This window comes from Eptesicus fuscus, chromosome 2, assembly GCF_027574615.1.
Source record: "Eptesicus fuscus isolate TK198812 chromosome 2, DD_ASM_mEF_20220401, whole genome shotgun sequence".
NCBI classification, from domain to species: Eukaryota; Metazoa; Chordata; class Mammalia; order Chiroptera; family Vespertilionidae; genus Eptesicus; species Eptesicus fuscus.
In genome coordinates, this window is record NC_072474.1 from 54,745,246 (window position 1) to 54,772,971 (window position 27,726).

Below are 27,726 nucleotides of genomic sequence, written 5' to 3' on the forward strand. Positions count from 1 at the left end.
TAAGACAGATATCCTTCTGACTTTATCACTTTTGGGTAGAATTATTTCCATCTTCCTAGCATCTGAATTTGAAAAGTTAATCCTCTTCGATTTGTTTTTCTCTTTTATATTCTATATTCAGTTTATCAAGTTCTCTCGATTCTTCCTTCAAAACACATCTACCATCTGTATCTTCTCTCCTTTCTTGGGATGCTGCAGAGGTTCAGCTCATACCTGAACAATGGCACATGCCTTTTATATTTTAAATTGAATTTATTGGGGTGACAATGTTTAATAAGATTCTGTAGGTTTCAAGTGTACAATTCTGTGATACATCATCTGTATGTTGCATTGTGTGCCCACCATTCAAAGTCAAAGAGCAATCAGGCAAGAGAAAGAAATAAAAGGCCTCCAAATTGGGAAGGAAGAAGCAAAAGTGTCACTTTTTGCAGATGACATGATTCTTTATATAGAAAACCCCAAAGACTACACACACACACACATACACACACACACACACACACACACACACACACACACACACAAGACAACGACAACAACAACAACAATAACAACAACTAACTATTAGAAACAATAAACAAGTACAGTAAAGTTTCAGGATACAAAATCAATGTACAAAAATTCACTGTATTCCTATACACTAACAATGACATTTCAAAAAAAGAAACAGAAACTTAGCATAAGCCTTTCATTGGCCTTTTATCCATTCCCTTCTATGAGTTACTGCCAGCATCATCTTTTTAAACAATCTCTTTAAGAGCATGTTTCTCCTTTGGTCAAATTCTTCAGTGGCTCACCACTGCCCACGATGGAGGTCTCCATACCGTCTGTGGTTGTGAGCTGCTGGGAACACCAGCCCAGCTCCGATCTCTCTCGGACGGTTTAAGGGCTAAAGTTAAAAAGGAGGCAAAGCCAACTTCTGGCACCACCATGCCATTCTCCCATAACATTCAAATGGTAGCAAATAATTAGGCCCAAGGGAGGGTGGGAAAGTGGGAGTATCTCTGTTCCCAAGACTGATTTACACCTGGCTTTGTAGTCAACCTACGGGGTTTAGTAACAGCCATTGCACTTCTCTTGAAACCCTCCAGTGGTTTCCCATGTCTTGCAGAATTAAAGCCCAATCCCTACAGCATTCTACGAATCCTTATAATGTGAGTCCTATGTTACCTTTCTGAGCTCTCCTAATACCCTCCTTCTCATCACCCATTCTGGTCTAGCCACATTGATCCTCCTTCTTCAGACATACCCAGCGCACTCCCACCTCAGAGCTATGGTCCTAGCTCTTCCCAACGTCCGGAATGCTCTTTTGAAGATAACAACATGGTAACTCCCTCATTCCCCGTAAAGCTTCAGTTAAATGTCCACGAATCAGTGAGGCTTCCCCTGGCCGCCTTATTTAGAATAGCAAGTCCCCACTCTCACTCTGACCTTCCTGCTCCTCATCCTCATTTTTCTCTACCGCATTTATCTTCAATAGACTATGGACTTCACTTATTTCTCCCGATTATTTTCTGTCTCCAGAAGGGCAGGGATTTCTGCCTTGTGTACTGGTGCGTCGCCTGCCAAAACACTATTCTATTTATTCCTAGAATAGTGTTTTGAACGTAGTGGGACCTCAGTGAACATATGTTGAACACATGAATACATGAATGGATGAAGGGACAGGATAGTGTGATCTCCTGAGCCCAGCCTACATGCTTTTCTCAATCTCACCCAAACCTTACTTCCTGCTATTTCTTGACATGAGACTCATATTCCAGACATCGTGGGCTACTGCTCCTCCGCACATGTCTTTGGTGGCATTGTACCCTCTGCTTGGAAGCCCTTTTGCATTCTTCTGACCTCTCCATATTCTCTGTGATTAGGCTAAATTTCCACTTATCCCATGAAACATGAAACCACCCCAAGCCACACAGCTGCATTCTTCTCTTCTCATAGAATATTTTCTCGATAGCACCAATTTGACCATTAAATGTACTTTGAGTCACAACATATTCTTGTTTTCCTATGTTATTTAAACCATGAGTTTTTGTTTAACTTTTCAAATGTTGGTATTTTGTTTCTATAACTTTGGGAGCTCTCCCAGGAAAGGCCAGGTGTAAATGCAGAGAACTGCCCCTGGGCAGAAATCCAGCTGAGGCTCACCCCACCACCCTGAGAGAGAGGGGATCAAAGCCTCAGTGCTAGAACCGCTTCAGGCCCAGGAGTGTGCCTGGGCACGCCAGTTTGGAAATCTTATAGTGCCTTGCTCATAGTAGGTGCTCAGAAAGTGTTAGTTGATGGACTGATTGATATCTTTTTTTCAATATCTTTTTATTTTTCAATGACAGTTGGCATTCAATATTATATTAGTTTCACTGATTTATCCTGTGTGATTGTTTTGTTCCTAATATTCTCTCTGCAGTCTTATTAAAATCCTATACAATAAAAGCCTAATATGCAAATTGTCCCCTCAACTGGGAGTTTGACCAGTGGGCAGGGCCAACCACAGGAAGAGAGGTCCCTGCTGGCAGCCAGCAGCCACTAGGGACCCTACCCATGCACGAATTTTGTGCACTGGGCCTCTAGTTTAGGTATAAGTACTAATAGTTGTTTGTTTGTTTTTTTTTAAAGAGACACAAAATCATTATTATCGAATAAGAATTAAAAACTTCATTTAATGATGATGAAAAAGAAAGAATTAATTAAACTATATTAATTGCCAATTGAGCTATAGTATAGGACTTACCATGTTAATTGGACACACCAAAAACTTTGGAGACTACACATGTGGGAAGTGGTATTGCACACATGTTTTATGAAGTCATTTTTACCATGATATTTCCATGGGAAAAACTGAGTGAGTGAGCAATAAGGCTTACAATCCTTAGTCTTGCGGCACTGAGTCTGGGAGTCCCAATTAGATGAGCTGGACATGTGATGCCTCTATTTTAAACTTAATTTTAGTGTTTTTATTTCAAAAACACACATACCTTATAGCAAAATTTCAAAAACAGACATTAATAAAAGGGATAGAATTAATTTGAAAGTCAACTGTAATGTAATTCTAGAGAGCATTTAATAGTAACTATCAACTCCTTATTTACCTAGTGTGAAATAGATGTAGGTATTCTTGATCCAGGAAATAGCTGTGATCCTGAAAAGTTTTATAGAATTTAAATTTTTTTGCAAACTGAATCTTATTTTATTAGAAGAACTAATTCTTTTTTAATATATATATATATATATATATATATATATATATATTTTATTGATCTCAGAGAGGATGGGAGAGGAAGAGAGAGATAGAAACATCAATGATGAGAGAGAATCATTGATCTGCTGCCTCCTGTACTCCCCCTACTGAGGATCAAGCCCAGAACCTGGGCATGTGCCCTTGACTGGAATTGAACCTGGGACCCTTCAGTCCACAGGCTGATGCTCTATCCACTGAGCCAAACCGGGTAGGGTGAAGAACTAATTCTTAAAGATCCCCCTATAATGAATCTTCTGCATAGTGAATAAGCAAGCTATGATTTGCTTATTGATGTCCAATTTTTTAAATTAAAAATAGCCACAGATGTAGGGTACTTAGTTCCTAAAAATTTTCAGTAACACCAATTTAAAAATAAAATATAACAACTTTAAAAATTAAAGTGTGCCTTCTCATATTTCAAATCTTGTGACAGGCAAAATATTTATTAAAACAGTGCTTTTCATCCTTTCTTTGTGTCATTCTTTGATTTTGTGACATATGTTCCTCCTTCTAAAGCAGCTGTTATAAAAGCTTAGTTAGTTTTTAATTAATGAGGATTAATGTTGCCCTGAAACTTCTGTGCATTTTCTATTACATCACAGAGAGTTTCTTTTGAAATACGCTGCTAATCCTGCAGTGGGAACCACAGGATTTCTCCAGAAGAAACCAGGCCCTCACTCCTCACAAAGGTTAGATGGGCCACATCTATCTCCAGCAGAGGGCGGGCAATGTGTCCAGATTTCAGTGTGAAGAAATTCTAGGAAGTGTGCAAAATAAGTCAACAGGTGACACTTGGTTCTAAATCGTATGAAATAACAAATCAGGGTAGAGCTTTCAGATAACAAAAAGTATTTCTGAAATTTGAACAGTTTTTTCTTTGTTACTTATTAATATTACATGGAATCAAAACAAACAAAAAACTATTGAAAATGTAGAAATTTGGAAAATGCAGGTGAGAGACTGCTCCTTCAGTATGTTTCTGTCTTCAGAGCAGGCTGGATCTTTTGTTGCTGCAACTGTTGTATGCCTCTGTGCAACTCTGTAAAATGGAGCAAAACCATGAAGTCTCTATTCTTCTGGAAGTTTGTGTGGAGTGGAGGCTGTTGTTATGGTGGGCAGTCAGGAGAACACTATACATTCATCAGGCTCATTGGTCGCAGTGTAACCTATGTCTGAGATGAGAGGAAAGGTGGCTAGGAGTCTTTGTTGCAATATAAATAAAAATTCATGAAATTTGAAAAGTAGCCTGAACAAGATTGGCTGAGTTTGGTCCCTTTGAAACCAAAACACTGTAGAGCCCTACCACAACTAGCCCACAGGGATAGAAAATGAGTTGTTATCTGTGTCTTCTGACCTGGACGCCTGAGGGTAGGAGTCACTCTCTGAACGGTATGCAGTGCAGGTATTGATAAGGAGGAAGGGTCAGAGAGCAGTTTGCCTCTGGCTTGTGGTAGTTTTCACATTTCTGAAAATTTGGCCTTCTGGTTGGGGCATCTTGGGAAATCTCTGTCTTCTTTGTGGAGATGATCTGAATCTAAGAGGACAGACTCAATTAACCCTGGAGAACAAGAATGGATTGCACCAGTTGGTTGGATTGTCTGGGCACAAAGATGACTGCACTGGTTTGGGGTGACTCATTCTGCCACCTCAGAAAGTCTATATCTTGCATGTTGATTTGGGGCAAGGAAAGAACTGGGTGGTAGTGAGTCCGTTGTAATAGCCTGGTTATTAATTAATTAACAGGAGAGGAGCAAAGGGAAGGCCAGACAATACAGGCATGCCATTTGTACAGCTTTGACAGAAAGCTGCAGTTTAACACTCTCTAGGTCTGTTCCTCACAGATCCTGGGGAAAGGGACTGGACAAAAAACAAACAAACGCATGCCCACTAAGTTCTGGATGACATAGAGAGGGTGCTTGCCTGTCAGTCACACCTGAGAACAGGGCATTGGCCAGAATAGGCTTGGCCACTGCAAGGGTGAGAAATCTGAAATACAAAGGAGCCCACTTCCCTTTTCTCTTGCTGCTCACACCTTTCAGGGCTTTCATGTTCTACACTCGCCCACATGGCACACAACGGACCACAATGGACCGATGGACTGGAATTAGCCTGATGCTGTGCTGGATTCAGCTTCACTATGGAACAGACACTGTGGACACTGGCTTTGCTTTTAGCTCTGCTGAATCCCCAGCTGCACATTTTGTCAGGACTGGTTGAAGGGAAAGGGGACTTTGGGAACTGAGGGATATAGGTCTAAGCAAATAAAAATCACTCATTCTCCTGTGTGAGCCTTAGAAAATTCTTTTCCTCAAGATATCATAAGAACCTCACTGGCAATGGAGAAAGTCCACCTGTACAATTCTCCGATAACAGTAGAACACACCCAGACCCATTCGGAAACATGTATCTTCATTTATGTCATGTGCAACTACTTAGCATAGTGGCTTTCACATAATAGGTTTTTAGTAACACTAATAGGACTGAATTAAATCTATCAAATCTAAATAGCTTTATTTCCTGATTTTTCAATGTCAGTAAGTCATTTCCACCCAAGGGAGCTCATTTATGCTATCTCATGGGGGTTGGGTATCTACTAAATTTTGTTGAAATAATAACTATGCCCATAATTGCTAGCTATTTATTAATGTCTGATCACAGGATTGGGGCTATAATCTATTTTTAGAAATGAAAACACTGCAGAAGAAAGCCAATTTTTAGTGAGCCCATTGTATTTTATCAATTATCATGAAATGTATATTTAAGGGTAAAACCCATGCTTACCAGCACAGAAGTTCTTAGTTCAGCTTTATTTACTATGCTCATAATACAGAATGTGTACCACTATTCCAAAAATTCTGACTATAAAGTACTAATAGTTTGTTATCCAATTGTGCGGCTTAAAAAGCATTTTGTGGGGTAAATAGGTCTTCTCATCTTTTTTTTTTCTTTTTAATTGATGAAGCAAAATACCATTCAGTAAAGTCTATTTTTAAAAGTATTTATTCAGTTCACAACCAATCCCAAACTAAAGGAAATGGAAAATAACATAATTAAGAAAATGACAAATTGCCTGTAGTTTGATATGTATGAGAAAGAAAGGAAGTTGTACAATTTTCTAATATATGATTAAATCAAAACCTGTGCATAAGTTCTGAGTGATTAAAAGTGACAACTCTTAATGATTCACCAAAGGAATACATTGACTGTATGAGAAGAATAGAAGCACATGGATATAAGGTATTTGTCTTGTTTTGAAATAGCCCTGTTGGTGTAAGTGGTGCGAACCAGGACAGACAACGGTTAAAGGAAGTAGCAGTAGACAGAAGCAGGACCTGGACTGATGGCTGCCAGGAGCCACGACCTTGGGGAAGTAGGCCAAGGTGTTCACTTTCCCATCTGTAAGGGGAGCAGGTGAATGGGATGCTCCGTGTGGGCCCAGACAGGAAGGAAGGTCCCTAGAGACTTACAGCCTCGGCTGGGCCAGAAGAGTGGGTGGAGGCATCTACCTGAGCCATCCCTACCTTTACAATCCACGAGGACCAGTGAATGTGACTGAATGGGACGTGGCAGAGTTTAAAAAAAAAGACCCAGTTTTAAGCCTCAGATTGACAAACTTGTGGGCAAGTCCCACCTTCCTGGAATCTTATTTCCCTTATTTGTAAAACGTGGCAAGATGGTCTAGAGCTCTACAGTTCCTCCTGGTTCCAACATTTGAAAACTTCATTTTTTAGTGGGATTTTAGAATAGAAAAATTTTTAATTTAAATTGAATATATTTCCAGATAGAAAACCATTGAGTAATTTAAATGCAAGATAAGTTATTGTTCAAATGCAGTAATGTATTAGGAATAATTTGGAGACAATTAAATTTCAAATTAATAGATTCAGCATGATGACTATTTATCTAACAGCAAAACAATTATTAATAAGTAAATTCTAAGTATAATAATTAGCTTTGATTTTCTTTTTTTTGATGCAACACACCCTCATTTTGCTATTTTAGTGTTTGCACTGTTTACACACAACAGGATAAATCTGTTCCAAAAAAGGGCTCACAGAGACATCCATAAAGAAAAACAAATATATTGTGGGTTCAAATAGTCTCAAATAGCAGAAAAGCAGTATTTCGTTGGTTTAGGACATCACTTAGAATTGTTTTTAGAGAGCCACACATTTCGGCAAAGTTCGACTAGCAAAACTTAATGTGTTTTATGCATTAATGAACTCAAGATAAATTTTTAGAAAAATTCAGTTCAATAGGTGAGGAAGTAAGCATTTTCAAATTTTATAGTTAAGACTTCAATGGTATGAGAGCAAGTTTAGAAAACATTTTTATTAGACAAATTATTTAGACAAATTATACACAGAAAGCTCTGCCACTCATAGCTGAGGCCTCCAAAAAGTGTTTTGTGTATTTGTATAATAGGCAATACATCAAAATAGGCCTATTTTAAATATTGTACATGGTTAACAGTTTGATAGCTAAAATCACTGAAACATCTGGTATGTCCCTATATAGCTTCTTGTAAAGATTTTTTTTTTTTTTTTTTTTTTTTAGTTTTAAAATCAGAGTTGTGGATGAGATCATGAGTGTTACAAGGGAAAACAAGTTGTGCATGCACTTAAGTACTTGTTACCCTGGAAACAAAATGGTTTTTGCATGATAAGAAATTTTTCTGCCTTACACAGTAGACAATATTTGAAGATTTAGTACAAAAACAGTGACAGTACAAGATGCTCCCCAGAACAGAATTAGCATCAAAATATAATATACCTTAAGAATATACCTTTTAATTTCTTCTAAAGCAAATCACATAGGTTGGTTCCTACATCAATCCTAGCCACAGAATGAATTAGAGTAAAATAAGTGTATGGCTGCTAAGAACACAGGATAAGTTCTTGCTTCCTACTTAACACGTTTTAATTTAAGGATTACAAACAAAGTTCATTTTACATCTCTAACAGGTAAGAATGCTACTTTAAAAGGGTTGTGCACAAAGAGGCACTGTTTTTGCTGTCATCCTTCTATACACTTGGCACTAATGTAAAAAATACTTAACTCCTCCAAATAGAACAGAATAAAAAAGGGGGTTTAGTAGAGAGCCCAGTATGGTTATTATATTTTCTTTTTTAGGATAATGTATGACAGTAATTAAGGCCACATCAATATTTCTTCAGGGCTCCCACCTCTCCCCAACTACAGCTGTGTTAATTGGCTTACTGCTTTGGAAGAGACTGTATCAACCTTCAATGATCTACGTTTAAACTCTCATAGAGCTCTATGTGCTGTTGCGGATGTGGTTCGGCTAATAGCTTTCCCCATTTAGATAATGAATTAAAAGTAAAATTATTACCAAGGTTAGCTTTATACACTGCTGAATAACAAATGCAAAACCTATTCAAAGGAGTTACATCTAGGAACAAATATTAAATCGCTCTGGATGTTTGTTTTAATAACAAAAGTATAAAATATTCTCTGTTGGCAAACAATGCGGATCAGAATAACATTAAAGCAACCTGCCTTTTCTAACTGAAAAGACCCCCTGCACTATACATAGTTCCTGTATACAATGCTTTTCTTTTTTTAAACTAAAGCTTTATTAAATGAATTGCAATAGCAATGGCCGCCTTTCAATATATATATACACGTTATATAGGTGCATATATATGTATATATATGAGATACTAATTTATTTAACACAATAGAGGCTTCTGCCGTATGATAAAGTTTACTGTACATAAGAAAAAACTTTTAATACTGTACAATCACATAAAGGTCATATGCACTGTTGCAGTGCAAGAGTAATTTTAACTGTAGTCTTGACTGGCATATTAATGGCTTTTTTTGTAATCCTACAAAATTGCATTCTCATATTATGTGGCCTGAATGGTCTTTAAAGTACTTTATAGACACTGCAGGGGTTGCCTTTGGTCCACAGTTAAAGGACACTCAACAGCAGTGTGGAGCATTGTATGGATGCAGCAGAAGAATGTGAAAGACTGAAGTTATTGCAATTATATCTTCAAAAAATAGAGAAATGTTACGTAAGAGGCCTTTATGTAAAATTAATCCTGCATATATACTTTTAGTATTCTCAGTGCACATTTCCTATACTTGAAGTACAGTATATGAAAAGCGGACTAATTGGATCCTAGGATACTATATTCTGGGGGAACAAGTTGAGTAATGAATAATAGCAGAAGGAAATGTATCAGCAGAGAGGGAAAAAGAGAGGGAGAGAGGAAGAGAGAGAGACAGAAATAGAAGAGGGAGGAGGGAGAAAGAGCTAGAATTGTTACTAATAATCCTGATTAAAAAGAAAGATGTTACATCCATGTTAGTCCCACAACATTACAGTTGCTCCTGGCAAAGGGAGTCCTACAAAAGAAACAGTGAAGAGATTTTGTTTGATGCTCATATGGAGGTGCCTCGGTCTGGATCGCTACCCAGATTGAGCCCCAGGGTAGGAGTTGGTTGATAAGGAATAGATGACATTGTTTTGATAGGACTCCTGAAAAAGCCCCCATTAGGTGCCCTGTGCCTAAAAGGGCCAGTTCGGTGCTCAGGCACGTTGCCAAAAGCGAAACCAGAGGCAGCTTTAGCTGACAGTGTGCGGCTAAGAGTCTGGATCTGCTCTGGGATAAAGGTGGTTGTGGTAATATGAGTGTTCCTGAAATCACTGATTTGCTCCAGTGCTTGTCGTGTTGGCAAAGTGTCAATGTCCAGAGGGGTCAAGTCAATTGACGAGGTGGAAAACTGTTTATGGGGGCTGTCGTCATCTGTGCACAAGCTATTTACACGTCTATGGAGGTGCTCCAGGTCAATTTCCTTGTCATCCTGGAGATGAAGAAAAAGAAGATAAGGTTCTCATCAGTACTAGCTTCCATGGTTAAAAAAAAAGTAGTTCAGCAAACATGATAGGTAATGAACTGAACTTTGGGGTTTATTCATTTAACAAGTATTTATGGAGCACCTAATATGAGCCAGGCACTGTCCTAGGTCCTGGGGGTACCAATAGGATTCTGAGATAAGGTTATCTATAATAAATATTTTTCTTGCCGTTCAAGCTCTAAAATAAGCATATGCCACATGCAGCTACAAAATATGGAAGCAGTCGATGGGTGATTGCTTCCTATAAGAGCAGCGACAGACCCAGGCAAAATTGTACAAATAAAAAGTATGGCTTTGGCAACTTATTCCCCCTCTTCCTCCACCTCTTCTTTACACATGGTGTCTTATTTCAGGCTTATTTTATTCCAAGTTAAATATTTGTTCCTTTCCGCGCTACTCACTCCTAACTCTAACTTTCCATTCTTAGAGGTAAGTGGTACAATATGCTGATATGCTAGTTCACACTAGAGGGCTAGTGATTATTATAGTGTTATTTCTCCTTAGGCTAAAGATATGTAAGAATGTTTGGAGAGAGTAACATCCAACACAAGAGAATCAATTTCTAATTGAGGGACTTCATACACTCAAGCTACCTAGTACCTGAGGCGATCCTGTGAGGTCAGCGGGACTCTTAGAGACCTCTTCAAGTCCTGACACGCGAGTCGCAGTTTTAGTTTAGGGTCAGGTATATGCTACGTGGTCTCTAAATCAAAGATGCTTTGAGCTAGGATAATGGAGTCTTAGTAAAAAGGTGCTTAATAAAGGAAAAGAAAGTAAAACCTCAGATTTCTGGAGTTGAAATCAATCCATAAATCCCTTAAGATTTTCACTAAATGTGAGCGTTAAAGCCCAATATTTAAAAAATAAAACTGGCAAGAAATAAAATTGTTCTTTGTATCAATCTTATTTATAGCCAGGTTCAAGAAATCAAATGTTCAAGGATCTAAAAATATCTATTAATCATAAAATAAAATATTTGTTCATAAGATCTGGATTAGCTGTCATGAGTTAGAATGGAGTATGTGGTTTTTTTTTATTGTGCTATTATAGTGCTCCTAAGTGAAAAATATTTTGAGTGCATCAGTGTTTTCCTTCTCCGTTCTCATTTCAAAATCCAATAAAAATATCCATTAATGCAGTGTTATCACTGAGACTTTAGAGGGTTGAGAGATAATTTTATGGTTCCCACAGCAACTATAATGTAGTCATCCATCAACAGATATAATAGTGCAAAAATTTAATATCATATATAGTAATTCAACATATAAGGAGCTTGGGGAGTCCTTAATTTCCAGATTTTTGAGAATATGGAGTCTCAGCTCTAATGTTGCATTAATGTGGTCTTTTGCATTGAATCAGTGTCAGCAGAGATACCAGAAACTTATTCCACAAAGAAAATACTACAGTAAAACCTGATTAGTTTTTAGTTCATCCTTCACTAATGCAGAATGTATGATCATTCAGACAAGTAGGAAGCAAAGATTTATCTTTGCTAAGCCAGGCTTTTCCTTATAAATGGTGCTGATCAATTTTGCATATAAAGTGGTAGGAAGGAATTCTTAGACTAGAAAACGATATGTTTGAAAGACTACATTAACATGCAAAAATTCGTATGCAAGCGAGAAGCCATTTTTATTTGTGCATTAAAGCAGATCCTGTCAGGACTTGCTCTAGGCATCAGTTAGCCAAGGTCAAGTTATAGAGAGTTTAAACTCTCCCTTGAAACTACCCAGCAAATCAGACCACTCAGCAAATTGAGGTTGTTTTCATTTCAATTTGTGAAGCTTTAGTGAATATGATTTTATTATTTTAAACATTTTCACATTTTTGGTCCAGTGGAAATAAGATAGTTATAAATCCCATAATTTTTTATGAAAACAAGGCACATATGCCACTTTAAGATAAATATTATGTATAATTCTGTGAGAATTCTCTCAGATCTCTGGAAAAATTTTAATATGGACTTGGAGTTGAGCTAACTCAAGAGCAAAGGAGAAATATTGAATTTTAGATGATTCCATGATGTGGATTTGTTAAACTTAGGGTCATCAGTGCTAAAAACATAACCATTTCTCTTAGGTCTACATACAGATAGAGGGCAGCCGTCACTGGCGGTAAAGAGAAAATTCTAATTATTTTACTGTAAAATTGGATTTCTTAGGCAGAATCTTAGAGACCCCAATAATTTAGGTAATAAGTTAAACACGTCATGGCAATAAAAAGAACTGGTCAAGGCGATCACAGCCTTTAACAAGTCATTGACTCAAATTCTATCCGGAGATTTGGGAGAATTTCAAAGCCTGTTAAGGCCCATAACATTATCAGTCTTTCAAATCCTATGTAGTCTCCTCTTCATCTATCTGGGATACCCTAAAATGGAAATTGATATTGGCCTTACCAATTTTTAGGCTTCACAAATTTATTTTCACTTTTCAAGACAAGAAGCAACCAGGACCGACCCCCCCCCCCCCCGCCCCCGCCTCGCCCCAACCCTTTCTCCCCTTGCTTGCAATCATCCTCCCTGCAGCCACAGCCTGCTCCGTGGCTTAGCTCTCTGCCCAAGCGCCCAGTCAAGTACCTCTTTGGATGGGACCCTGGAGCCTTTCCTCTTGTTCCACCACGTCTCCAGCATGGCTATAAAGCAGGAGAGGACAACCCCAGCCGCCAGGATACAGAAAACCCCTGCAAAGCTCTTTATGTCCAGGGCACCTCCTTTCTGCTTTGTGTCCACTGAGGAGTACAGGTCGCACTGGCCATTCTTTGGCCACCACTTGTGCTTCAGGATGTCCATGTCACCGTTCTGCTGAAGCTCCAGGATCCTTGAAGGGGTGAAGAACACAATCCTGTGTTACAGATATTGCCTCGGGCCACAGCACGTCCACCGACAACCCCCCTCTCAAAGGGGGTGGCTTTCAAGGCGAAATGAATATAGAGGTTAGCCTGCAGACGGAATGAATGCTAGGGCACTAAACACATTACAGCTTTGATCCTGTAGACAATTGTGCCAAAGGTACTGTCCCTCCTCCTCCCTTCCTCTCTTCTTTTTTTTTTTTTTTTTTGGTTTCATTCTATAATCCTAAGTGTCTCCCCCACTTCCCAGTTTGTCGCAACGCGTTTTCACAATTACATTTCAGAGGCGCTGATTTTATGTGGATTCAAGCTGCTGCCGGCCTGTGTTCCTTCCCTACATGCGGAAAGACGCTCGGGGTCTTAATGCTTTTATGAAGAACGAGTTGCTGCTTAGAGCGAGATGCTGGCATAATGTCGCCCAGCATATGCTACACACAAAGAAATTCAATTAAAAAGACTTCTATTATTTAACACAGTGTGGGAGAAAGCCTTGGGACAAGTTGGAAGTTGAGAAAATGTATCATTTTTGGGTTTTCACACAACTGATCTAGTTTCTCTTTCAGTGCCAAAGGGGAAATCATCTCACCTTGCAGAACGGGAAGGAAAGTTGACCGGAGGCTTTCAGAAGTAGTTACATTCAAATAAGAAATATCCTTTTTCTTCGTTTCTTTCCCCCAGAGGCTGGGGGTAGCTGCAAAGACTGCAGCTTTTTAAAGTGTGATTTTCACAGGGGCTTTATTCTCAATTCCAAATACTCGTTTGGTGCTGGCTGAGACCTGCCTAGCTCTGCCCGCCCCCCTCCCCCCGCCAGCTACACCCCTTCTCACAGGGTGAGACCCGTCAGGGCCAAAGCCAAGAGCCTGTCCAGAGTGAGCACCAGCCCCCGGGTTCCCTAGAATTTCTTGCCCAAAGAGCTCAGAGTGCTCGTCCAGGGCTCGTGAAGGCCCATTCCCATGTGTTGTCTCCTGAGAGCTGATCTCACAGCCACGGGTGCACACGGGTGTGTAGGGGTGTTTGGGACTGTGGACAGAGCTTGGCTGTGCGTGCTCAGGTGCACACACCTTTGTGCGTGAGTGAGACCCTTCCCTGTGCAGGACAGAGCCGGATGTGGGAGGGAGGGGACCAGAGTCTGAACCCTGTGTCACTGGGTCGGTGCAGAACTCCCAGCTAGTCATGAATTAGAAACTCAGACCTGGCCTCCTAGGGATACGGAAGGTATCGTTGCCAACGTAAGAGGACAGAACATACTTTATCTCAGTGTTTAGCTTGATCTGTCACTTTCACATACTTAAGACTTCAATTATGTGGACCCATATTTATACTCCTGCCCCGGGTCTTGGATTATTTGGGGAGAGACTGCTTAAAAATTGTAGAAAGGAAAACTATGCCTATCTGGAGGGAGTAAATCACTCACTTTTGGTGATATTTTTCCTTTTTACCTGTTTCATGTCATTCTTGGCTCCATAAGAATGAGCTAAAACATAATATTGGGTTGGGATCAACATTCAACCTGAGTTAAACAAGAGTAAGAAAACCCTGGGGAGAGCTTGTCCAACTTCCATCATCCACCTTTGGATGTTCCCATAGCCTCACCACAGCGCCCCCTGCTGACACTCCAGGAGTCTCCTCACAACCTGGACTTCTTTCTTAGGAAATGGAGCTGTCTCAAGTTCTGTTGCTTAAAAACAGCGGTTAATTTGATGAATTACATTTGCTAAAATGATTATGAATATAATGGATCACCTTTATTCCAGCCTCTATCCCAGACAAAGCCATTTGTATTTAGAAAACACAGAATTTCTAAAAGTGTGTTCCATGGTACACTAGTACCTAGAGGGCTTCTGAAAGAAAAGGGTTCCATGGTCGTTAACTAAAAACAACAACAACAACAACAACAAAAACACACCATTTGGAAATTTACAAAGAAGTCAGCCTATGAAAGGCCATAAGAAGACCAGCAGATAAGAAAACTTGCATGATTTTGTTTAATACAGCATTTCCTAAACTTGTCTGACTTTCATTTCACCTTTCTCATTTTTCTCCCCAATAACATAATTCATAGAGCTAGAGATTGGAGGAATACACTGAGAAATAGTGCCTTGATTCAAAGGAACAACTACTTGTGGGAATTTGTGACACTGTGTTAGGTATCACACACACATATGTAATCACAACATCAAACTGCTTGCTTGACTTGTCCATAAGTATGGTTCAAATGACATTAGCAAACCCTTTCGGTATTGGCCTAAAGACACTAGGTAGACTAGATACCATTGAATATCTAGAAGAAAAAATTTGCTCATATCTAAAAAAAAAACAAACCTCTTCTTAAATGTGAGTTTCTAGGAACATCTAGGAATAGAAGGAAACGACTAGTATAGCAGCATTTGCTTAATTTAAAGATATCTGGGCTCAAAATGAACTCCCAAGTTCCCCTGCCCTCCCACACCCACCACACTGTATTAGTGTCTGTGAAAGTGGAAGAGTTTTCCTTCAGGGCACTTATCACTATTTGTGATCATTTGTGGTTACTTGGTTAATGCCAGTGTGCTCACCATCTTCCATACGGCCTCACACAGAACAAGCACATATTTATTAATTAAATATACTCAACAGTTTTTGGTAAAAGGACCCTGTTCTAAGATTCTACCTTTTTCTTATCATTAATGCTATTTTCTAATTTATTCCATTCCCTCCTATTCACCCATCGACTCAATAAATATTTAAAGAGTGATTTCATGCCAGGCACTTCCTTGGGTACAAAATTTATGTTAAACAACAACTGCACATGCAGCTGGGATGGCCCAGGCAACACTGTGAAATCATTCCTGTTTAATGCCCTCCATTCATGTTAATTTATTCTTTCATTCATTCACATTCATTCAGGAACTCATGATTGACCACTCCATCTCCTCAGTAGTTTTTGGTATCACTGACAATATGTCTTTATTATTCCTACACCTGGAAATACGTTGGTTTGAAAAAAATCATTGGAAGAATATATACTCTATGTCACCCACTTTAATTCTAATAGTACAAGGTCTTTATCTAAGTACTAGAGGCCCAGTGCACGAAATTCGTGCACAGGTGTGTGTGTGTCCCTCAGCCCAGCCTGCACCCTGTCCAATCTGGTACCCCTCTCACAATCCAGAACTACTGGCTTCCAACTGCTCGCCTGCCTGCCTTCCTGATTGCCCCTAACTGCTTCTGCCTGCCAGCCTGATAACTCCCTAACCACTTCCCTGCCAGCCTGAATGATGCCTAACTGCTCCCCTGCCAGCCTGATTGCCCCTAACTGCCCTTCCCTGCAGGCCCGGTTGCCCCCAACTTTCCTCCTCTGCTGGTCTGGTCACCCCTAACTGCCCTCCCTTGCAGGCTTAATCACCCCCAACTGCCCTCCCTTGCAGGCCTGGTCCCTCCCAACTGCCCTCCCCTGTTGGCTATCTTGTGGTGGCCATCTTGTGTCCACATGAGGGCAGCCATCTTTGACCACATGGGGGCAGCCATCTTGTGTTTGGAGTGATGGTCAATTTGCATATCATTCTTTTATTAGATAGGATTTTTTTGATCCTAGAAATTGTGGATTTAGTGAGCTGGGTGGCAGGAATGCATGAGGGGAAATAGGAAAGAGGCATCTCTATATGCCTCTGAGTATCATCACACCTTTATATGGTTCATCACTGAAGCACAGGTGGCTAAGGCATTGCAGGGAGATTCTGTCTTTGGGGTACACAGACCACATGGGCCATAGGATCCCTCAGTCAAGCCCTGACTAGCCCACAACAGATTCCAGGATACTGGCCAGGATGGAATAGAAGTATAGGAGGGGAATGAAAATTTTCTCTAAGCACAGAGTTCTTCCATACATTCTAGCTAAAAAAACTAGTGCTTCAGAAATTCCCTCAAAAGGTTTTACTACAACTTCTTTTTTTGTTATTTAACAAAAACCATTTAAAGGTTAGATAAAGAAAGTTTAGCACAACCTAATGCTCTGCCTTAACCATTTGCACGCCATAAGCGTCTACAGATGCAAGCAGTGGGCCTTTTTAAATTAAATTCAAAATATTGTGGCAGTTAACTGGTTAAAGTCTAATGGGATGAGTCCTTATAATAAAGGAGGAGATATTTTATCTTTCCAAATGCTCAAAAACACTGCCACCTTTAAATGAGACTTAAAATCACACTAAAGGAAAGTTTTGCCTTTTTATTAATTATAAGCAACATTGCCGTGTGTGTGTGTGTGTGTGTGTGTGTGTGTGTGTGTGTGTGTACTAGTATGCGTGCAACAATGCAAGAATCTAGTTGCAAAATTCTTAATGAGTGCAATGAAAATGTTTAGTTCCATAGGATGATTGTTTTTGTTATATGTGCAACTTCCACAAGATGGCAGTCTTTACTCATGGAGAGCAAAGTGTTAACTGCCAGCATAGTTAACCTGTGGGTTTGAAAGGCATAAAGTGTCACCTTCTTGGTGCTGTAAACACTTAACCTATTAGAAACAATGTTGGATATTAGACTGTGATGAACAATTGCATGTGTGAAATCTCTTCTTGGCGTGTGGTCAGAAAAATTCCTGCCATTTTCACCTCAGAGTGGTGATAGTAATACTTAGTATCTAGATTTATTACAGTGAGAATTAATGAGTCCACAAAAGCATCTTGATCATTGTTTGGCAGTTAGTAGGCCACCCAAACTCAAAAGCTAGAATTATTACTGTCAGCACATGCGACAACCATTCTTTCTTTGGATCTGTTCTGGTACATACTTTGTTGTGTTGTTAATCCTCACCCAAGGATATTTTTTCCATTGATTTTTAGAGAAGGTGGAAGGGAGGGAAGAATAGGGAAAGAGAGACAAACATTGATGTGAGAGAGACACATTGATTGGTTGCCTCCCGCATGCGCCTGACTAGGATGGGGATGGAACCTGCAACCCAGGTACATGCCCTTGACCAGAAAGGAGCCGGAGACCCTTTGGTGATTGGTGAGACACACCAGCCAGGGCTGTTGTAGTCCATATTTCTTAACAGACAGCTATATTCCCAGATGAATCAGTCAGTGATTTATTCGCCAACAAGAACATTGCATTTCCTTCTTTCGTCCCAAAGTAGCAAAACATTTGTAATCTCAACGAAGAGAAAAACCTTAGAAGTCCATAAAACCTAGCTTTAAATTGAAAATGGCCAGTAGATCAATCCAGTCTGCATTACATCCTTTATTGATATAAATGAGCAATTTCATAGGAAGGGAGCAGGGAAGCAAAAGATCTTTCACATTCAAATAAAAATTCTCAACAGGTTTGAGGCATTCATCTTGAAAAGCTTTTTACTTACTTTGAAGATAATAGCCTCATTTGTGGGTGAGAATTGCACTAATTATTGATCACTTACCATCCCTTAATCACTACTCTAAAAATTGATTTTCAAATTAATTTACTTATAGCAAAATGGTTTGCCAAAAGGTGGATGCAAACTTCTAATCCCAAATAGGTAATTTTGCTTTTGCTTGTGAATACTATAACAATCTGTAGATTCCTTTCAAATTTTCTTAAGTTTCTGACCCTTAGGTAAATTCCTGAGCTGAACTGTAAAAAAATATGCTGATTATCTAAGAAAAAGGACACCCGAATTTTTAGTTGTTTCTGATGAAAATGAATTTGGGGGTAATCAGAGATTTAAAAAAAAAATAAGTGCAGCCCTGGCTGGTTTGGCTCAGTGGCTAGAGCGTCAGCCTGAGGACTGAAGGGTCCCAGGTTTGATTCCAGTCAAGGGCACATGCCCAGGTTGTGGGCTCAATCCCCAGTAGGGGGCGTGCAGGAGGCAGCCGGTCAATGATTCTCTCTCATCATCGATATTTTTATCTCTCTCTCCCTCTCCTTTCCTCTCTGAAATCAATAAAAATATATTAAAAAAATAAGTGCAGAGGTTTTTTTCAGGTAATTAACCCATGAAATACTATGCAGCAGTGAAAAAGGATCTTACCCTTTGAGACAGCATGGAGGGACTTGGAGAGTATTATGCTAAGTGAAATTGGCCAGAGAAAGACATATATCACATGATCTCACTCAGAAGTGGAATCCAACGAACAAAATAAACTGACAAAACAAAATAGACCCAGACACAGAGAAGCATGGAACAGCCTGATGAATCTCAGAGGGAAAGTGGATGGGTGGGAAGAGATTAACTAAAGAGCTTGTATGTATATATGCATAACCATGGACACAGACAATAGTGGGATGAAGGCCTGAGGTGGGGGGTGGGTGCAGGCTAGAAGCGGTCACTGAGGGAAAAAAAGGAGACATACGTAATACTTTCAACAATACAGATTAAAAAACATCCTGTGGCAGGCAGTATGATTTGTACAGGTCACCCCAACTCTTCTTATAACTTACTGTACTGTTTCTTTTTTGCACCTTAACTCTGACCAGGTTTTGGAAAATGAATTAGGGTTTTGTACTTTTTCTAGGTTGTATAACAATTGTACAGTATGAATAGAATGAAATGCATCCATGTAAAATAGATCTCCCCCCCCCGCCTCAAAGGAATTTGGGGGTAATCAGAGATTTTAAAAAATAAGTGCAGATATTCTTTTTTTTTTCCAGGTCATGTATGTAGGAACTCCTGTGACTCTTTTGTAATTGAAATTTCCTGCTCACATTCATAGAAGCATGAACTACTAGAATACAAAAGACTGAAAATACCTGTTCTATCTCCTTCCCCTCCATCCGTTCCATTGGCGAGAATCATATAGGACAAGAATTCTCCCAAATTATCATATTCAAAACACAGAGTTATTTATGTGTCACACTAGGGCAGCCAGAGATAAAAGGCTGAGGGCTCTAGCCACTGCAGGCCCTGCCTTGGCTGTCTTGACGGCTGAATGGATCAATATTTTATCAATATTCTAGTATGTCATCTTAGACACATCTGTTGGGAAGCACTGTTGTGGAGATTAAGTGACTTTCGTTAGTGACCAACAGAGAAAATAGTTGAGGGGGTCAGAACTCAGGTCTGTCTTTCAGCATATTTCTCTCTAACACCCATTTAGAGAAGAACAATCTTTTTTTAGTTTCAGAAATTTGTGAACTCTGAGTAACATTGTCATCACTATGTTTTCTCCAAACCAGGGGTCCTCAAACTTTTTAAACAGGGGGCCAGTTCACTGTCCCTCAGACCATTGGAGGGCCGGACTATAGTTTAAAAAAAAACTATGAACAAATTCCTATGCACACTGAACATATCTTATTTTGAAGTAAAAAAACAAAACGGCATAAACACCCGCATGTGGCCCACGGGCCGTAGTTTGAGGACGCCTGCTCTAAACCAAACAATAGAATTGTAGTATGATTGCAAATTTATTCACACTACAGTTTGGGTGTGCAAAGAAAATGTAGCTTTTCTCTTAAAACTTAATTGATTTTCCTCAGGAGGACTGGACCATGGAGCAGTGAGAACTAAAATTAGCTCAATATGATTTAAAATTTTAATCTAATCTAATAATTTACCATGTCTCCAGCTTTAGCTCAATTTACTTGAAAGAATTATTCAATCCTTCCTCCCTGTTTCCCTTGCTCGTTTCGAAAATGGTATCAGGATTTATGGAGGATGACATTATATCCCCTATATTGGGATTTGGCTAGAGAGAGCCCTAGCCTCTTGCCGGTCTTTGGATTTGCTCTGGCAGCTTTCCTCTGAGGTGCCATGGGCCTGGGCTGCTGAAGTGGGCAGAGGCTTTAAGGTTGCTAATGTTGGCCAATGTCTTTCTCACCTCCTTTTAGGGTCTGTGGGCTTCTCCCTGCTGACCTGGCCTCCTTTGTCTCTCTGAGGTGCTGTACACCTTTCTTACCTTCTGCCATTTTCTTCATCCAGCTCCTAACTATTCTGTAGCCCTTCAGATGCTACTATGTTATCACCTCAAGTGGAGGGTCCCTAGAGTGGTCTGTGTGCTCTAACTCAGCAGGCACCTCACCTGGGAGCAAGGGAGGCTAGGAAGGAAGATCGAACCTTTGCTTTTCCCTAACCATGCAGCTCTGGTTTCTCAACCGTCCGTGGTCTTCTCTGTTGGTGCAGAGCCTGACTCTCAGGGATGCTAATGGGAAGGGAAGCATCAGGCCCTCTACCCTTGGTGGGCATTTCAGTCTAACACCCCTCTACCTGCCCATCTCTCATCTCCTACACTCTGGCCAGAAGTGGTGCAGCTTTCCTCTTCTCGAGATCCTGGATATCCTTCTTACACCCCACATCTTCAAGCATGCTGGCCTGCATAGTGCAAGGAAAATTTATTTAACTGTATAATGATGGAAACTCGATGATCTGAGACCCCCACGCATTTCTTCAATTTGGAAGTATTGAGACAACTTGGAGTTAGGGATTGGTGAGGATGAAAATACATGATGTTACTGTCTTAAAAACATTGATCTATTACATACTTATGAGTTTTATGTAAACAAAATTAAAGATATTTATGACAGAATCTCACTGCTTATTAATGGTTTATGTCACTTATCACTGAGAAAGAAATTTGGGACTAACTGAAAAAAAAAATTCTTTTTGAGTAAATCTATTTTGACCCAGAATGCCCATATTATTAAATTTATTTGCTGTGTTCTCACAAAATTTCCTCACCATGGTTACTGAGAAAGAATTAATAATAGCATGTGGATGATTTTTCAGAAAAACATCAGTTCAATAGGCTTTCATTTATTCATCATTTCTTTCATTCCAGTCTTGGAAAATGTAGATAAATTGGATTGAAGCAAAATCACTTATCAAAGATTCAGATTTAGTTTCCAATTAAGTGAAGCACTCTGATTGGCATAGCCAATAGCACTACTTGCACATCAGGCTTGTGAAAACGAATTCTATCAACTTCCTGTGAATCAGGTATTGGTCAACCTTCCTTCCTTCCTTCCTTCCTTCCTTCCTTCCTTCCTTCCTTCCTTCCTCCCTCCCTCAGAGAGGAAAGGAGAGATAGAAACATCAATGATGAGAGAGAATCATTGATTGGCTGCCTCCTGCACACCCCCTACCAGGGATCAAGCCAGCAACCTGGACATGTGTCCAGCAACCCAGGCATGTGCCCCTGACTGGAATGGAACCAGGGAACCAGTCCACAGGCCTACGCTCTGTCCACTGAGCCAAACTGGCTATGGTGCAACCATATTTATTAGAAAAATATTATCACTTGGAAGTTCCTTCTTTCAACATTGAAGGTTTGCTCCAGGGCACTGTTCTTTCTGTTTTCATCAAATTCCCCTCAATATGGCAGGAATCCAGCTCTCCGGGGTGCTTACAGGCCGAGGCATGACCGCGTTCGAGGCATGACCGCGTTCCTCCGCAAACCCAACCCACCCTCCGCAGGAGCGTGCAGCAGCCCGCAGGGGCCGGGCCGGAGGTCTGCAGCCCGCACAGCTGGGGAGATGCGACACCAGAACTCCTCCGCGGCTGAGCGGCCGTCTAGTTTGGAACTTGCACTTCATCTTTCCTTCACACGCTTCTCTCTGGGAGCACTGGGATTAACAGTCTCCTTCCGTTTCCCAACGTGCTGCCCAGGACGTGCAGGGTAGGTGACCGGCTGGACCCCAGCTATGTAGTCAGCGGCAATCACATGAGCTTTCTGCCTGGCCTTGCGGGAGAGCCAAGCGCTGGGCCTCCGTTAGCTGCAGGCTGACAGCGTTTCTACCCGCTTTGGAGTGGGTGGAGTGGGCGGAGTGGGTGCAGTGGGTGCAGTGGGTGGAGTGGGTGCAGTGGTGCAGTGGGTGCAGTGGGCGGAGTGGGTGCAGTGGGTGGAGTGGGTGCAGTGGTGCAGTGGGTGGAGTGGGTGCAGTGGGTGCAGTGGGCGGAGTGGGCGGAGTGGGTGCAGTGGGTGGAGTGGGTGCAGTGGGTGCAGTGGGTGGAGTGGGTGGAGTGGGTGCAGTGGGTGGAGTGGGCGGAGTGGGTGCAGTGGGTGGAGTGGGTGCAGTGGGCGGAGTGGGCGGAGTGGGTGCAGTGGGCAGAGTGGGTGCAGGGGGTGCAGTGGGTGGAGTGGGTGCAGTGGGCGGGGTGGGTGCGGTGGGCGGAGTGGGTGCAGGGGGTGCAGTGGAGTGGAGTGGAGTGGGCGGAGTGGGTGGAGTGGGTGGAGTGGGCGCAGTGGGTGGAGTGGGCGCAGTGGGTGGAGTGGGTGCAGTGGGTGGAGTGGGTGCAGTGGGTGCAGTGGGTGGAGTGGGTACAGTGGGTGGAGTGGGTGCAGTGGGTGGAGTGGGCGCTGTGGGTGGAGAGGGCGGAGTGGGTACAGTGGGTGCAGTGGGTGGAGTGGGTGGAGTGGGTGGTGGAGTGGGCGGAGTGGGCGGAGTGGGCGGAGTGGGCGGAGTGGGCGGATTGGGCGGAGTGGGCGGAGTGGGCGGAGTGGGTGCAGTGGGCGGAGTGGGTGCAGTGGGCGGAGTGGGTGGAGTGGGTGCAGTGGGTGGAGTGGGCGGAGTGGGTGCAGTGGGCGGAGTGGGCGGAGTGGGTGCAGTGGGCGGAGTGGGTGCAGTGGGTGGAGTGGGTGTGGTGGGTGGAGTGGGTGCGGTGGGTGCAGTGGGTGGAGTGGGTGGAGTGGGTACAGTGGGTGGAGTGGGTGCAGTGGGTGGAGTGGGCGGAGTGGGTACAGTGGGTGCAGTGGGTGCAGTTGGTGGTGTGGGTGGTGGAGTGGGCGGAATGGGTGGAGTGGGTGGAGTGGGTGCGGTGGGTGCCGTGGGTGCAGTGGGTGGAGTGGGTGGAGTGGGTGCAGTGCGTGGAGTGGGTGGTGCAGTGGGTGCAGTGGGCGGAGTGGGTGGAGTGGCTGCGGTGGGTGCAGTGGGTGCAGTGGGTGCAGTGGGTGGAGTGGGTGCAGTGGGTGGAGTGGGTGCAGTGGGCGGAGTGGGCGGAGTGGTTGGAGTGGGCAGAGGGGGTACAGTGGGTGCAGTGGGTGCAGTGGGTGGAGTGGGTGGTGGAGTGGGCGGAGTGGGCGGAGTGGGCGGAGTGGGTGCGGTGGGCGGAGTGGGTGGAGTGGGTGGAGTGGGTGGAGTGGGTGGAGTGGGCGGAGCGGGTGCAGTGGGTGGAGTGGGTGCAGTGGGTGCAGTGGGCGGAGTGGGTGGAGTGGGTGCAGTGGGTGGAGTGGGCGGAGTGGGCGGAGTGGGTGCAGTGGGTGGAGGGGGTGCAGTGGGTGGAGTGGGTGCAGTGGGTGGAGTGGGTGGAGTTGGTGCAGTGGGTGCAGGGGGTGCAGTGGGTGCAGTGGGTACAGTGGGCAGAGTGGGCGGAGTGGGTGCAGTGGGGGCAGTGGGTGCAGTGGGTGGAGTGGGTGCAGTGGGTGCAGTGGGTGCAGTGGGCGGGGTATGTGCGGTGGGCGGAGTGGGCGGAGTGGGTGCAGTGGGTGGAGTGGGTGCAGGGGGTGCAGGTGAGTGGAGTGGGTGCAGTGGGTACAGTGGGCGGAGTGGGCGCAGTGGGTGTAGTGGGCGGAGTGGGCGGAGTGGGTGCAGTGGGCGGAGTGGGCGGAGTGGGTGGAGTGGGCGGAGTGGGTGCAGTGGGCGGAGTGGGCGGAGTGGGTGGAGTGGGTACAGTGGGTGGAGTGGGTGCAGTGGGTGGAGTGGGCGGAATGGGTGGAGTGGGCGGAGTGGGTGGAGTGGGCGGAGTGGGTGGAGTGGGTACAGTGGGTGGAGTGGGTGCGGTGGGTGGAGTGGGCGGAATGGGTGCAGTGGGCGGAGTGGGTGGAGTGGGCGGAGTGGGTGGAGTGGGCGGAATGGGTGGAGTGGGCGGAGTGGGTGGAGTGGGCGGAGTGGGTGGAGTGGGCGGAATGGGTGCAGTGGGCGGAGTGGGTGGAGTGGGCGGAGTGGGTGGAGTGGGCGGAATGGGTGCAGTGGGCGGAGTGGGCGGAGTGGGTGTAGTCGGTGCAGTGGATGGAGTGGGGGAAGTGGGTGCAGTGGGTGCAGTGGGTGGAGTGGGTGCAGTGGGTGGAGTGGGCGGAGTGGGTGGAGTGGGTGCAGTGGGTGGAGTGGGTGCGGTGGGTGGAGTGGGTGCGGTGGGTGGAGTGGGTGTAGTGGGTGGAGTGGGCGGAGTGGGTGGAGTGGGTGGAGTGGGTGCAGTGGGTGCAGTGGGCGGAGTGGGTGCAGTGGGCGGAGTGGGTGCAGTGGGTGGAGTGGGTAGAGTGGGTGCAGTGGGTGGAGTGGGTGCAGTGGGTGGAGTGGGTGGAGTGGGGGCAGTGGGTGGAGTGGGTGCAGTGGGTGCAGTGGGTGGAGTGGGTGCAGTGGGCGGAGTGGGCGCAGTGGGTGGAGTGGGTGCAGTGGGTGCAGTGGGCGGAGTGGGTGCAGTGGGTGGAGTGGGAGGAGTGGGTGCAGTGGGTGCGGTGGGTGGAGTGGGTGGAGTGGGTGCGGTGGGTGGAGTGGGTGGAGTGGGAAGCGCCTCCCGGAGGCCTCGGGGACTCAGCCCCTAGGGCTGCAGGAACGTGCAGAGGCAGGGTGCCGCGGTCGCTGACAGTCACAGGCACTGTCCTCAGGGTCTGGTTTCCACAATGGGAACTGATCACGGCTCTTGTCGGATGTTGAAAGGAAACAGCAGGACGTAGCAGCAGCGCAAGATGCAGCTCCGGGGGCTCCGGGGCTCCGCATGCCGTTCCCCGCTCGCATCTGAAGCAGATCATTCTGCGTGGCAGCGTCTGTAGTCACACAACTGACCCACTCCTCTTCCAGACGCGCCCTGTCCCAAATCCCGCAGGGTCTGCTTAGGGTTGCTGGGCTTACCCACCCCCATCGCCATCATTTGAAGGTCTTTCCTTCAAATCCATTCTCTTCCTTCTCGCCCTCCCTTGGAACAACCAGCAGCCCCTGCAGGTCGCGATCAACATCGGGCAAAGGGTGGCTCCAGAACATGAAGGGACTGGACTCTGGGTCCTCAGGGCCACCGGCGGGGTGCTCACGCTCTGCTGTTTCTCGTGGGGGGTTAGGCTTGGAGGGCAGATGGGAACCAGAAACTCCTCTAGGAGTTTCGGGTGCTGAACCTTGTCTGGTTCTTGTTTGAAGTGTGACACCCCAAAACTCTGCTTCCACTGGAGGGTAAGGGCAGTACTTGGATATCTGTGGCGGAGAGGCTGGGAGAGTCTCTAGTTTTCTTTGAAAACTCAATCACCAGCCACTCATATTGGGGCAGGGCTCCTTGAAATGCAGCACATAGGGCAAGACAGGGAGTCGCCTGCACGTGACCACACCCCAGATGGTGTAGATGCTCTTCCCAATGTCCTGCAGAGCCACAACCCGCAGGAAAGCCCTGGCATCCACCACAGGTGCCCCACCCATGCCATCTTGGCCAAACAAGTTCGGAGTGCACTTGTGCCTGCCCCTGCATCTCGTTGAAGGTCTTTGGGAGCCTGGAAGAGCAGCCTTAACTTAAAGGTGCCTTCTGGCCACTGGATGGCATCTCCTGGCTCAAGCTACCCACCTGCTGCACCGGCAGCCCACCCTGAGGCTGAGGGTGGGGTCAAACCTTGGGGGGTGTGTACTTGAAGGAGGCTATCCTGTCTAATAAAGACAGAATATGCAAATTGACCATCACTTCAGGACAAAGATGGCGGTGCCCACAGCCAATAAGGAGGGAATATGCAAATTGACCCAACAAAGATGATGGTGGCCAGACGGAGGCTTGCGTTGTTGCCATGGTGATGATGCAGGTGTTCCCTCCTGCCCCAACTGCTCTGGGCCTCTGAGCAGTGGGTGAAGGCGGAAGGTGGCTCCCGGCTGGAACGAAGGCGGAAGGTGGTGGCCAGAGTGAAGGCCCAGGTCCTGGGTGCCAGCAGCCAGCAGAAGGAAGGCCTATTCTTGCACGAACCTTCGTGCATTGGGCCTCTAGTAGGGGGTATAAATGGTGATGCAGGGAGACTTGACTTGGGTTGGTGAACACACAATACAGTGTACAGATGATATGTTGTGGAATTGTGCACCTGAAACTTGTATAATTTTGTTAACCAGTGTCACCCCAATAAATTCAATAAAAAAGAAATAAAAGGTACAGCCTGTATATATTCTCATTGTTAAAAATCAGTCAATACAGATAACCTAATTTAATAATTACAAGCCTATAAAATAGGTACTATTTCACAGTCCAGGGATAGCTACCCAAGACAACTAAGTGCAGCTATCATGGCTAGTAAGTGGTGTAACGATATTAACACACTTCGGTATTTTTTCTTAAGTGAAATCTCTTAATAATCAATAGTATTAAATACAAAAATATTTATTGATAACATCTAATGCCTCAGTAATACCAAATAGCATAAGAGATACTATTAGAAGCTATTTCTTTTGTTAAAATTGTTTTTTTAACTAATTCTTTCAGTTAGTTGATTCTAATGCCAGTTTCTTAAATCTAATGAACCAAGATTGACTAAAATCATATAGATGATTATGGTGTTTCAAATAAGTTCACAAATAATCTTTTACACCAGAAACCAGCAAAGTTTTTGTGTTAAGGGTCAGGTAGTCTTTATTTTAGACTTTGTGGGCCACGCAGTCTCTGTTGCAGTTAGGAAAACTCTGCCTTTGTAGTTAGGAAAACTGGGATGAGCCAAATTTGGCCTAATGGCTATAGTTGCTAACTTGTTTTAGACCTCCATCTCTCATTAAATACCTCTATGATGTCAGCAACTTTCCATTTCACTGATATATTGAAGTTCAGAGGGCTTAAGTGACTTGGGAAAAGTCACATCATTAGAGAGCATCAGAATTTGTTTTAAAACTAGAGATTTTGAAGTAATAATAAAAACAAC

The 27,726-nt window shown here is 43.7% G+C and overlaps 1 protein-coding gene across 1 annotated transcript in view; it reads right to left on the reverse strand.

Annotated features, from left to right (window-relative positions):
• Positions 1-9,652: 9,652 nt before the first annotated feature.
• GRID2 (glutamate ionotropic receptor delta type subunit 2) overlaps positions 9,653-27,726 on the reverse strand; it is a 1,386,076-nt gene continuing 1,368,002 nt past the window's right edge. Inside the window, exons 15-16 of the mRNA XM_008143549.3 lie at positions 12,708-12,948; positions 9,653-10,075 (exon numbers count right to left, since the gene is read on the reverse strand). Of these exons, the coding sequence (XP_008141771.1) occupies positions 9,653-10,075; positions 12,708-12,948 (664 nt within the window). The remainder of the gene's footprint in view (positions 10,076-12,707; positions 12,949-27,726) is intronic.